Here is a 14,234-nt window from a genome sequence, read left to right as displayed (position 1 = left end):
TAATTAATATGAGACATAATTAGAACTGCCACTTTTTGACTGCTGGCAGTGATGACCCGGTACCAAGACATCCCGCTTTGATGCAACCCCAATTTGATCGGACACTTGACCCTGACCCTTGACTTTTATTATGATTCAGTTGAATTTAGAATGGGATTAAAATAAATTCAATTCAAATCAAATAGAAGACCAAATAGGTGCAGCCCTGCATTGGAGCAATCACAAGGAACCCAAACAAGCAAAAAGAAAAGATGAAGTCATCAGGAGGAACATGGAAAGGATTCGCATTTCAGCTGCTACTCCTATACCCTCAAACCCATCCAGGAACAGCCAAGGTTCCATTGTGTGCTGCCGTTTTGGCTGCTGGTTGCATCATTGGTTAGGGGCGCAGCTATGCCGCCGATGCAGTGCTCCTATTACCAGTACACTGGTACTCATTTCACCGACCTCGGAAGGATGACAGGCTGAGTCAAACCCTGGTGTTAATTCTGTGGCCAACGAGGCTTGAACTCAGGACCCTAGGATCCCAAGCCACCGCCCTAACTGCTAAGCCAACACCAGGCTACTAACAGCCAAGTGAGCCTTATTTTTTTTTTAAAAACCCAGATCAAATTTTTTGTATAATTCTGGCTGCCAGACCATGCGTCCGATCAGGTTAAAATTAAAAAAAAAAAAAAAAAAAATATATATATTTTTTTTTTTTTTTCAACGTAACGACTGGATCATAATTTTGAAGTTTTAAATTGATAGTTTAAGCGGTTCAGGAGAAATAATTTTTTATAAGATTTTTGCTCAATCCAATATTGTTGCGAATCTGGAAGCTTACTGCACTCAACATTCAGGTCCCTATAGAACAGTTATATCGGTAAGTACGTGTTTCTAGTTAGGGTCTCGTCCCTAGTCTAACGGGAATTAAATGTTCATGCGCTGCGGAGTTATTTTGATAGTCAGGGTTTTCTTTTACATTTTTATATCAACAACATCTTTTTAACAACGACACCTGCCTTCGCTTCCTTCTACCATCCTCCACCGGCACCATTGCACGCGTGTGTGTCAGCACGTATGTGGGCGGAGTTCATGAGGACCTGACGTCTCTCTCGCCCAATCCTGGAGAAGCGAGCGAGGTTGCTGTCGGTCGGCCAATAAGCGCAGCCCACGCAGGACAATGTTACTCTCCTTGTTTGAGGGGCGGTCTGCCACGACGGCCGCCACGCGCCCCCCCCCCCCCCCCGGTCCAATCAGCGGAGTTGGCGCCCCTTTCAGCCAATCACGGAGGCAACAAGCGAATCGTGCGACACAACTGTCCAATGAGGAGGTGAGTGGCGAAGGAAAGAAGCCCCCCCCCCCCCCGCTTGAGGAGAAAATGTGGTTGTCTGGACCAGCGAGGGGAGAGACGGTGTGCTTGTGGCAGGAGCGTTGGCCAGTTCAAGTGTTCGGGGCGTTCTGGCTGGAACGTGAAGGTCTCGTCGCCTGGTCGTCTCGTCTTGCCTGCCGGCGTTCTGTCCGATCCACCTTCGCGCCGGCTGGCATCCGTTATTGCATCGTGTTGTGGGTTCGAGTCCCGCTGAACCGGATCATTGAGAACCACACGGGGTGGGAAGGTCCGAGATAGCTCTGGTTTCCAGCTCATCTTCCCTCGAGCTGGGAACCTTCAATAAAGGCCGCGACCATCACTTATTTTGGGTATTTGTGTGTGCGTGTGTGTCTGTGGGCCCGTCTGTAAAGTGCTCTTTGCTGTACATTGTTTGCATTACTTAGGCCTAAGTCACATTTGCTCTACGGCGAGGATACGGCGGTCGTACGCCCTCTGAATTGACAGAAACGTGCGGCGGCCGCAGAGTTTCTGAGGTGGCCTCAGGGTGGCCCTACGCCATATGGCTATATTTTACAGGCCGTAGGGTTGCCGTGGAATTATAACGCGGAGTTATAACTTTTTTCATTTCTACGTTCGCCGTAGCAATTCGACAAGCCGAAACAAAAGAACTGGTAAAATAAATAAATAAATAAATTAACCCATTCGTTACCGTCTGTCTGGCCGCACGTTCGCCTTAGGGCCCCCCTGCGGTCACCATGCGGGCACCTTGTGTCTGCCTTGAAAATTCTATGGCCGCCGCAGGAACGCCCTAAGGTCACCATGCGACATCAAATCAAAGACCGTACGGCAACCCCACGTTTTCGGTCTCCACAATTTATAAATATGCCGTGCGGCTCCCCGAAAAATAAAAACATATGTGACTGCTACATTGTGTGACCGTGGAAATACTGCGGCCGCCATATAATTGTTAATGGCCGTAGATTTTGGAGACCCCCACGGCCGCCGTGGCAAATGTGACCTCGGCCTTAGTTGGTTTAACCTGCTCTTGGTGTGTTCCCTCCCCCCCCCCATTATAAATAAATCCCCTGTTAAATGTTTCAGCTCGTTTCTGTGTTTTCTTTATTGGTTTAGCATGGTGCGTGTTGGGAAATTTGGAAGCTTAAAATTATGCATTTGGACTGATGGACCTAGGTAACCATCTGCTCAGGTTACGCACGGTTCGAGCACGCGAACTGCTCGTTCCGGTCGAGCTCCGCCGAGGGTGAATTTCCCCTGTAATTTGGACAACGTGGGTATTTAGGTAAATTGAAATTGGCAATCAACCCTATCCCACGCGGTCGACCTATTGGTGATCTTTGGTCCGATAAGGGACCTGTCGGCTCCGGAGTTATCCGGGGTGACGACCTATAAATTCCGGGTGTTCGGTGGAGCCGACTCTACTGCTCCATCTAGCGGTCGTGCTCGCCGCTGATACCCGGCCCACAGCAATATGGCTGTTGGACTATGTGGCTTCTCAATTATTCATGAATACCCTGGTATCACCAAGGATTGGGGAACATTTTTATGAAGTTTCACCTCAACCTGTCCAGCCGTTCTCGAGAAGAAGATTTTTTATAGGTTTTAGGGTAAATCTAATATGGCTGTCAAACCATTGACCGATGACGTCAAACGTGTGAACCTTTTTTATTCCTCATGGATATGCAGTCGTACGTGTAAAGTTTCACCTCGATCTATTCAGCCACTTCAGAGAACATTTTTGATGGTTTTTCGAATTAAAAAACAACAACAATATGGCTGCTGTATCACGTAACTGATGACGTCATATATTTTCTTTTTTTTCCCCGTGGACCATTTTATCCCAAGATGACCCTCAAAATTTTTCATAATGATCATATGTAGCATTTTACCTCTGCAATTATGACATCATAATGAGGGCACCTCTGACCTCATAAGAAATCACACTTATTCCCCATGAGGAGTACTTGTTCTGTGCCAAGTTTCATTTTTTTTCCTTGGTGTGGTTTCAGAGCTACAGAGGTCTAAAGTTTTTTTTTCTTTTTTCAAACATGGTTGCCACACCACGTGATCTCTGACGTCATAATTATAATTAAAGCATTTTACATGAGGAGTCGCTCCGATGGTGAAAATTTAGTCTCGATCCAACAAGCGGTTGCGGAGAAAAACACGAAAGTTCTTTGCGGACAAACAAACAAAAAAAAAAAACAACAAACGACAGACAGACAAAGGGACCCAAATGCATTACCCTCTCCTTCAGCGAGGGTAAAAAGAAATGATGCAACTCACAGCCACAAGCTGCATACGAAACATCATAATGGTTTTAAAAGTACTCCACAAGGAGTGAAAAATGTCATGGGTTAATGTAGTCGAGATCAAATTTCTGACTGTCAGGAAGGTGTGAAAGGCCAGAGGGTGCATCACCATAGAAGCCAGGGCAGGTTGTGTTAACACAAGCTGACTGCTTGGCAGATGTATTGACAAAGCAAAGTGTAAGATGAAAAGCAGAATATCAATAAAGCATCTCCATTCAACGGTGAAAAATGCTGGCGTGTTGAAGCTTTTCATAATGAAGAGAGGAGAGAGCAGATGTCGATGTGAGTGCTAAATATGACAACTCGGTCGACGTTGCCAAAGTAAAGGGTCCGAAGAAATACGTCTGATGTGCACCCATCGTCCTTATGTTATGGCACAAATGGAACTACTGCCATTTGAGGTACGGAGCCAACACTTCCCAGCCAACTGAAATCTATTTCGAATTTGACACGCTTACGAATGCAGTATATCATAAAATCCACAATTTTCATTCAAAGGAAATACTCCGATTGAAGGTTTTTAGAAACCTGCTACCAAGCAACACATTTTCAAGGAGGCAGACTAAGAGAAACACCTTTGGTTTCCTGACTGTGCTATTGTGTTACCATGGTGTATCGGACATTGTTGTAACCATTGAGCAGGTATGACACCTTGTCTTAACGATTAAATATCCCCCAGTAATGAATGCAGGGAGGAAAAAAAAAGAGAAAGATCCTCTCCAAGATGAATGGCCGAGAGGAGTGTGGCCGTGTGCGACAAATTTAAAATACACAAAAAGTGACAAGAATGTGATTAGGGAATATTTTTGCATCGAGATGCAAATTAGATTCCAATTAATAACCATTAGTGAAAGCCAAGAGTGATTTATCATGCAAGGTTGATTAATATAGCTCAGGGAATTGAGAAGAACCAATAGAAATTCACTCAAGTTTGGCGCTTAAAATACTTGGGAATTTTTATTTTCTCCTCTTGGAAACATTGCAACATCAGCATTAGGATACGGATGGTAAGAAGACTCTTGAAACCTCCAAACAATTGGAATGATTGGAAGGACCTATTGACCAAGTTTCGGGAGGACATTAAAAATAAGAAGACCGTAAGTTATCATTTTGAGAACAAGCTGAAACTACAAAGGCACTCGGTAGAGCGCATACCTCCACCCTGTGATACCTGATCCACGAGAACATATCTGGCCCAATACATTTTTGAGATATCGTGCTATATATCGGTTTAACATGATCTCTCGATGGTGACGAATCACTTATAAAATTATCAGATCCGGATCCAGATATTCAACAAAATGGAATCAATTTGTCCTTGTCAAACTTCCAACGTGTCCACCAAGTTTTATTCGAATCCGTCAACAACTTTTTGAGATATCTTGCTATATATCAGTTTCGCCCTTTCTCTCAATGGTGAAGAACCACTTAAAAATTCTCGTAGTCGGATCCGGATCCAGATCTTCACCAAAATCTAATCAGTTTGTCCTTGTCACACACCGAACCTGTCCACAAAATTTCAACGAGATCCGTACACAACTTTTTGAGGTATCCTGTACACAAACAGACAGAAAGGGGCGAAAACAACCTCCTTCACCTTCGCTGGCGGAGGTAATAAGAAGGAAAATGATTATCAAGTTTACCAAGGCCACCGATAAATTCCGAAGCTACCGAAGGATGATGTGCAAGTTGCAAAGAAGAAGAAGAAGAAGAAGAAGAAGAAGAAGAAGAAGAAGAAGAAGAAGAAGAGGAAGAAGAGAAAATTTGAAAAGATCAATATCAATATCTCAAAGCGCAAGTTCAGAATTGATGATCACCATGCATTCGGTAAGCAAAATAATAAGCAGGCAATGACGAAAATATGATTTGAAGAGGAAGAAGAAGAAGAAGAAGAAGAAGAAGAAGAAAATCACACAAAGCCTGGGGTAATTAAATGGTGCCAAAGCAGAAAAAGGTAAGGTAGGGAATTTTTATTAAATCAAGCTGCTCTTCCATGTGTTAAATTTTTAATGGCATTGCAGAGGTCAATTTAGGATATGGACTGGCTGTGCATTGGAGGGGCCGCACAAGGCCCACACTTAATGAGAAGTTATGGGCACATCATGAGCCATGTGCTGTGGCAGAGGTAAGGGTTACAAATAGGGAGTTGGCAATTCTGTGGCTGGATTTGTGACTTTTACAGTCTCTTGCCCCTCAAAAACTGGTGTCCCCTGCCTTTTCTCCGACCCACTGATTTTTTTTTTAGTGCTGATCAAGATAAATGACATGTCAGTTCCACAAGCAGAGTTTCTTGGTGAGTGAATGATTGAACGAGTTCAAGTCCATCTCTGTGTGACACCGTCCTCTACAACCGATGGTGAACCAACTACCAAATGAATAAAACGTCGGAGCCGATACAAAACTGAAGGAAATGCCAACTATCAACGAGCTGCCAAGCAGGCAAGGATGAGGTCTGATATTTCGACCACTAATAGTGGGGCAACTTAGCTAAATATAGCATAACAATTGTGCATTTTGTGAGGAAAGCACCAAATTTGGCACACTAGTAGCCTATCATATTATGAACAGATTTGGATATTGGGCCATCTCAAATTCAGCCGCTGATGGCTGTGGCAGCCATTTTCCACTGCCATCAAAAATGTTGAGATGGCCCAATATCCAAATCTGTTCATAATATGATAGGCTACTAGTGTGCCAAATTTGGTGCTTTCCTCACAAAATGCACAATTGTTATGCAAAGTTGCCCCACTATAAGTGGTGAAAACATCAAATCTGGGCCTTGCTTACGGAGGCAGCTGTGCATGTTGGTGGTGCCTTTAATTTTCAATATCCTCCCAATACCAACCAGTTTTTTTGGTAAATAAATAGCCAGGGCATCAATTGTTTTGATGATCTATAAATGAACTCTGAACCTATGTATTCTTCTTGCATTCTTCACCAAGTTGATTTGAAAGTTTATGCTTCATATTTCACTATAAAGTGGCTTGCAATGTCAAACGAGCAAAAATAAAGCATTTAGATTGGGAAAAAAAACCACATGATTCGGCAAATCCCATTCTTCCTCCCCCAAAAGAAGAAGAAGAAGAAGAAGAAGAAGAAGAAGAAGAAGAAGAAGAAGAAGAAGAAGAAGAAGAAGAAGAAGAAGAAGAAGAAGAAGAAGAAGAAGAAGAAGAAGAATCAAAAGGACAAACATGCAACCCTCGGGCATTTGCTGAAATTCTTTGCACATTCATCATTTGACAAATTTTGTTCTATTCTTTGCCAAATTATAGCTACCAAGGCACCATCGCTCCCTCGTTGGCCCTCTCATTTCCCGCGCTTTGTTTCTTGCCTGTTCGGCAGGCATTGCGGGTCGGGGCCAGAGGACGGGCTACCTTTGTTCCCAAACACAATGTGCCCCCAGGGCATGGGAAACCTGAGCAGACTTTAATTAAGAGATTATGCGAGGGCTGTGGAGCAGCACACAACCAGGAAGGGAAGCTGGGATCACTGGGTCAAATTCAGAGGAGATGGAAACAGAGTCTATGAATTTGAGAAAGATCAGTTTGGGCCAGGAACACCGACTGCAAATGGCTTCGGTTTAATATTTCTGGTTTAATATTAATTAGACAATTGGCATGAGGAGTTATGATGAAATAGTCAGACATTGAGAGTCAAAGTACAGCGAAGAGACAGGCAAGTACAGTAACTCACATCCTGGTTGCTCATGTCCCAGTAGGGCCGTTCCCCGTAAGACATCACCTCCCACATTACGATGCCATAGCTCCACACATCACTTGCTGTGGTGAACTTGCGGTACTGAATTGCCTCTGGCGCCGTCCATCGGATGGGAATCTTACCACCCTGCAAAGAACATTACTGTCAGCACTGATACCAATCCAAGTGTGTTGTGTATGTAGAATTAATCGCGCCATTTAATAATGATTAATGCACGCATTACGAGCAACATGGCTGTCAAAACTTTGGGAAGATTACTGAATGCCCAGATGTATCACTTTCCAATGCAACTACGACTACTACTACTCAGCGGATGCATCCGAGATAGAGTTCACAATGTCACGCCATGAGAATTTGTCCATCATCAGTGTCTGCAAGTCCGCAATGTCATGCTGGATATCCCTTGCTACGCAGTCGATGGAGTTCAGTAGCCTTCTTCCTCTGGTTGGGCAAGGCAATCTCAAGCAGATCACATCAGATAGACGTGATCAGATAGTTATGTCAGGTCAGGTCGTGGTTGACCTGTACTGTTAACATGTAACCCAGTACTACCTGCTGGATGGTCGAGTTGGTCGGCGACTAAACTGGCTTCCCCACTAGATCCATCTAGTGAGGAGGGTGAGTGGACACCCGGCAGTATTAAAAACAAGAGCTGAAAAAGGGTGGATGAGCTTATCCAGAGCCAACGGCCATCCACAACTACACTACAACTACACTACAACTACACCTACCACTTCACCACCTCACCACCTCGTGGGTCCTTACCACCTCACCACCAGGGTTAGGTCTCTTGACTTCAGGGTATCAGCTACTGTTTGTAGGTGACTCTTGGATGAGTAAAGGCTCGGGGACCACACCTCGATATCACAGGGTGGCTGTAGGAGTGGCGCCCACAGATCCACTATAGCCATCGACAAGATTATGAGTACACAATGTAAAAGCACCAAGGTTAAAGCCCCTGATTCCTCGTCCATGTCGTCCTTTCCAATGCAACAACCATCCATCCATCCATTAGGACCATACTCTGTGCAGAGCGTTGGTGCCGCCGAAGCAGTCTCCTTGGCTATTGGGAACAATCCTGGACGGGTCGCCACTCCGACACAGTATACCAGCATGCTGGCACTCATTTTGCCGACCTCGGAAGGATGACAGGCAGAGTCAACCCCACCTGGTGTTAATTCAACAGCTGAGCGGGATTTGAACTCAGGACCCTCGGATCCCAAGCCCACTACCTTAACCATTAAGCCAACACCAGGCATAATGCAACAACCGCTGCCATTGAATGGGAATCCTCTCGGCTACCCTATCATGAGATTTTCAACGAAAGCAACAAAAAATCCAAGAATCGTACTTTTACGTTATTTGCACTTTGCCAGGTCATTTGTTTCGTGCGATCTTGAAACTGCCCAGTTCACTGCCTGTGTACCCATTACAATACACTCGAACATCGTGCTTCGATGTCTGTGATCATTGTTTCCTCAAGGAGATAATATTTCCAACACCATCCATAACCAGACGTCCAAGGCATGCGAGAAAACCTTAAGGGGGAAGGATAAAAATAATAAAAAAAGAAATTACTGTAATAAATAAACCTGTGCTTCTTTCTCTGTGATATCAAACTCTGCGATGGATTCTGGGCATGATTCAAACTGCTCGAAGCAGGGGGATTACAGAAGAGGCTGTTTGTCATTTTCATTGCCTCACTCACTGACCCAGCACCACCTCATCTCAACTCGAGGTGGAAGCTATAATCACACTGAAGGACAGCACAGCAAACCGTTCAGATACACTGTGCAAGGCTACGACGTGGTCTGCATTTTACTGTGGCAAAGAAAGATGCCGAAATATTTTTAATTTTCTCTGCTTCTACTGTGCCCCAAAATATGAAATATTTAAGACAGATGAGCCACACCCAAGCATCGTGGTTGTACATAGATTACGTAATGCAAAAGGAAAGGGGGGGGGAGTGGGTGGTTGGACATGAATGAGTGTTATTGCACATTGCGTGGGGGTTAGCGGGTGTCTAAGCATGCGTTACATAACTCCTTTCAACATTTTGAAATACTTTGTTTTTTCTGTACTCTTATGTATGGGTAACCGAGGCAAGCGGTTTGACTTTAAGATCTCCCTCTTTATTCCAGCTCTGACTCTCTCATTGGGCATGAGTTAGTTCTGGCTTCGCAAACACACAGACTGCCTTTGATGATGTGAACATAAACTTTTTCATATTAATAACAACACTTAATTATCCATGGTGAATATTTTACTCGTGTGTGTGTGTGTGTGTGTGTGTGTGTGTGTGTGTGTGTGTGTGTGTGTGTGTGTGTATGTATGTTTCACAAAGCATGAATTACATTATTTTTGCGGGGAAGTGGGGGAGAGGTCTTTGGCCCAGCATGGTGGAGCATTTCAGGAGGAGTGGATTAGTGGGTGTCTAAAATTGCTGGAAAATGCATTAAGCAATATATGAACGGCTCCATTTCAGTGGGTCTGACAAGAGGCAATCAATAAGTTATACAAGCAAGATGAGATATCGGAAAGCATTCCAAGACACACCAGAAAAGAAAAAAAGGAAGTGTACTTCGGAGGTGTACTCAGGGGCCGAGAAAAAAGAAAAAACGGACAATACATAATATATTTATATATGTTCGAAAAATCAAATATACTAATATATTGAAAAGTTTTAAAAGTCACAGAAGGTCTTTGTTTGGGAACAAAAGTAAATGTTTTGCAAGCTAGATCATCTGTGAGTGAATTAGAAAGGCAAAAATCAAACACAAAGTCAAACAAAATGTAAAAATGGAACAAATAACGAGACCAGAGGATGGGACATCTGTAAGCTCAAAAAATATGTGAAAATATTGACATTAATATGTACAAGTCAAAGATCATTAAAATAAAACGTGCAAAATAACAATTGGGAAACTTCAAACTCGATAATTCAATTACAAAAGCAAATGATACAAAGACACCAAAGGAAAGAGAAGAAAATGTACAGGAAGAAGAATCTATCTATAATTCCAGCAGTGTGTGTGTGTGTGTGTGTGTGTGTGTGTGTGTGTGTGTGTGTGTGTGTGTGTGTGTGTGTGTGTGTGTGTGTGTGTGTGTGTCTGCGACCGCAGTTTCTCGACGACCGCCGGTACCATAGGATTGAAACTTGCCAGGAATATTGCCGGGGACCCGCGGATGTGCCTTTTCAAGGCTTGATATCAATCGGACGAGCGGTTCCCAAGTTATGGCCATTTATCTGTCGACCAATGACAAGACACGGTGCCATGACATAACGAATGACGTCACAATTGTTTATTTATTTATTTATTTATTATTTTTATTATTTTTTTGCACGATTGACGGTCCTATCTGATTGAAACTTGCCAGGAATATTGCTGGGGACCCACGGATGTGCCTTTTCAAGGTTTGATATTAAGGTTTGAGAGTGGGGGCGAGAGAGGGGGGCAAGAGAGGGGGGCGAGAGAGGGGAGGGAGAGAGGAGGTGAGAGAGAGGGGGTGTCACAATTCAAGAGAGGGGGAGAGGAGGAGGCGAGAGAGGAGGGCGAGAGAGGGGCGAGAGAGGGGAGGGAGAGAGGGGTGAGAGTGGGGGAGAGAGGGGGTGAGAGTGGGGGCGAGAGAGAGAGGGGCAAGAGAGGAGGGGGAGAGAGGAGGGGCGAGAGAGAGGGGGGAGAGAGGAGGGGCGAGAGAGAGGGGGCGTCACAATTCTTCTTCTTCTTTGCTTGATACGACGTCACAATTGATGCTGGGGACCTGAGTGTGTTTCCCAAGTTATGGCCATTTATGATATGGTTGGTCCGATCTAATTGAAAAATTCCCCAATCCAGTCGTCGTTTACGAGAGCGAAGGAACGAAGCTGCACATACTGGCACGCCTCACCCACGAGAGAGGGTACTGGCACAAGAGAGGGGGAGAGAGGAGGGGGTGAGAGAGGGGGTGAGAGTGGGGGAGAGAGAGGAGGGGGTGAGAGAGGGGGTGAGAGTGGGGGAGAGAGAGGGGGTGAGAGAGGGGATGAGAGTGGGGGAGAGAGAGGGGGTGAGAGTGGGGGCGAGAGAGAGAGGGGCGAGAGAGGAGGGGGGAGAGAGGAGGGGCGAGACTAGGGGGGGGAGCGAGAGAGAGGGGGCGTCACAATTCTTCTTCTTCTTTGTTTGATATGACGTCACAATTGACGCTGGGGACCTGAGTGTGTTTCCCAGGTGTTTCCCAAGTTATGGCCATTTATGATACGGTTGGTCCAATCTAATTGAAAAAATGCCCCAATCCAGTCGTCGTTTACGAGAGCGAAGGAACGAAGCTGCACATACTGGCATGCCTCACCCACGAGAGAGGGTACTGGCACAAGAGAGGGGGAGAGATGGGGGGGTTAGAGGGGGGAGGTGAAAAAATGCCCCAATCCAGTCGTCGTTTACGCACCTACGGGCACACACCAAGGGGCCCGCACTAGTATTAATAATAATAATAATAATAATAATAATAAGAAGAAGAAGAAGAAGAAGAAGAAGAAGAAGTGTAAGTGGAAGAAGAAGTAGAAGAGAGTGCGAGAACCATGAAGTTGAGGAGAAAAATAAAGAAGAAGAGCGTGGTGTCGAAAAAGAAAATCAAGATTCTGACAAAACAATGATTTTCCAGCTTTAATGATTTTTGTTTTAATCCCTTTATTAATTCGTGTTCACTGAAAAGTTTCTCTCGTTTATAATGTACCAAGTTATGACCACATTTGTGCTTATATGGCTGGCTGCATGCGTAGATGTCTTGTGGACAAGACAAGCAGCCAAAAGGCAATAATTTGCGGCCAGTGTAGAATTGGTAAATGTTGAGTAATGTTGTGAGTTGGAAAGACAGACTCTATCTCAGGACGTATGATTACACCCTTTAAACTATTTAAATGCAGTGTCTGCCTGCCAAAACCTCATGAAACCTTACGTGTCACCTCCAAGCTGCTACTTTAAAAGACGGGTGAGTGACAGAATCCAGATTAACCACCGACATATGTGAAAAGAGGAGGAAACAAGGAAAGGAGACCTCTTGGCCGAGCAATGCAAGAGAAGCACGTCATCCATATTGGCAGAAAATGAGACCGAGAGCATGCTTGGCCGAAAAAATTTATAAAACAAGCAACAATCTCACACACACACACACACACACACACACACACACACACACACACACACACACACACACACACACACACACACACACACACACACACACACACACACACACACACACGCACACACACACACACGCACACACACACGCACACACACACACACACCTGCTCATCACAAATGTAATCATTTCTGGAATATTAACAGTATTTATAAAGCAGAATATTGACATTTAAAGGATATCGTAAATTATACTAATCATACAACACCCCATACTCAACTTCATCTTAATTGCAAACTTCAAAAATAGTTATTCACCAAAAGTAAGAACCTTAATTATTAACTTAGAAGCAACTCATAGATTTTTCTGACTGCCCAGGTAATCAGCTGGACTCCGTTCCTCATTGGTGTCCAAATAGTGATTCCACAACCTCGGATATGGGTCCACCACATCGGTAGATCCACGACCTCAGCTGTACCCATTAGTCAATCCAGCAATGCAATCTCACACTCAAACTTCATGATGTATTTTTACCTGGAGATGTTTACCTTGCCAGAAGCTTTCATGTATTATCCTACATTCCTAATCCTTGAAGCACATTTCATAAGATAACAACACATATGCTATTTCACAATACCAATGGATAGACCCACACTTGACATTGCACATTACAAGTACATTCATCTTGCTTATCACTGAATTGAGATGTTATTCCATTAAAAAGAAAAGGTAATTTTAATGGATTCCCCACATGCTCGGCCGCCTCCCCGTCCTGCCCCCCATAATGTAGTAACCCCCCTAGTTAATTACTACTCTACTACACCCTTAGGAACTGCTCTCCAAGTAGCTGCTAGACTGCAGCCCTGAGTTATCCCCTCCTAATTGTTCCACCGCACCCCCTTGTAATTGCTTTAATGCATCCCCCATAAACTGCTCTAGTGCGTCACCTAAGAACAACCTCGTAACTGCTCTACTCTGACCAACCACTGAAAAGATTTGAAAATGCATTTATTTAAAAGTTTAATAAACAATTGTATTTAAAGTTGTATTTATTGAATTGCATTTAGTGTTGTTTTGTGGCCTTCAAGAAAACATGCTTCAACATGCTAACTTCAGCCCCCAGATTTAGCATCCTGTTGACTAGCTGTTTCAAACACACACAAACACACACACACACACACACACACACACACACACACACACACACACACACACACACACACACACACACACACACACACACACACACACACACACACCTTTGAAGATTATATGTATCACACTACAGGAGAAAACCGCACTATCAATAACACTTATACCACACAATGCAGCAAAGTTTTGGTCACATACATTGCACGGTTCAAGCACAATGCGACGCATAGCAGCGTACCATGGCACTGGTGTATGTCGGGTCAGACGTGTCCTCCTCGAGGAAACGTGACAGGCCAAAGTCGGACACTTTGCACACAAGATTACTGTTCACCAAGATGTTTCTGGCAGCGAGATCTCGATGCACGTAGCTCATATCCGCCAAGTACTTCATTCCAGCCGCAATGCCACGCAGCATGCCGACAAGCTGGATCACTGTGAACTGCCCATCATTTTGCTGCGGGAACACAACAGCGAGGAATCATCATACTCACAATTTCAACAATCATCGATAGGCAACAAATCACAGCAACAGGAAGGAATAAAATGGTCACTGTAAATAACAAAAATAACAACTGTGATGCCAGCTTTTAGTATTATCATTG

At 44.3% G+C, this 14,234-nt stretch overlaps 1 protein-coding gene across 5 annotated transcripts in view; it reads right to left on the bottom strand.

Moving 5' to 3' along the window:
- LOC147018905 (ephrin type-B receptor 2-like) overlaps window positions 1-14,234 on the bottom strand; it is a 245,289-nt gene that overhangs the window by 10,535 nt on the left and 220,520 nt on the right. For all 5 annotated transcript variants that reach the window (XM_085899013.1, XM_085899014.1, XM_085899015.1 and 2 more), the window contains 2 exons: window positions 13,871-14,086; window positions 7,339-7,488 (listed from right to left, as the gene is read on the bottom strand). In XM_085899013.1, the coding sequence (XP_085755139.1) occupies window positions 7,339-7,488; window positions 13,871-14,086 (366 nt within the window). The remainder of the gene's footprint in view (window positions 1-7,338; window positions 7,489-13,870; window positions 14,087-14,234) is intronic.

The sequence above is a fragment of the Eptatretus burgeri genome, chromosome 10 (assembly GCF_056783735.1).
Source record: "Eptatretus burgeri isolate ZD-2024b chromosome 10, Ebu_testis_v1, whole genome shotgun sequence".
Lineage (NCBI taxonomy): Eukaryota > Metazoa > Chordata > Myxini > Myxiniformes > Myxinidae > Eptatretus > Eptatretus burgeri.
This window is presented reverse-complemented; position numbering and strand designations above follow the sequence as displayed.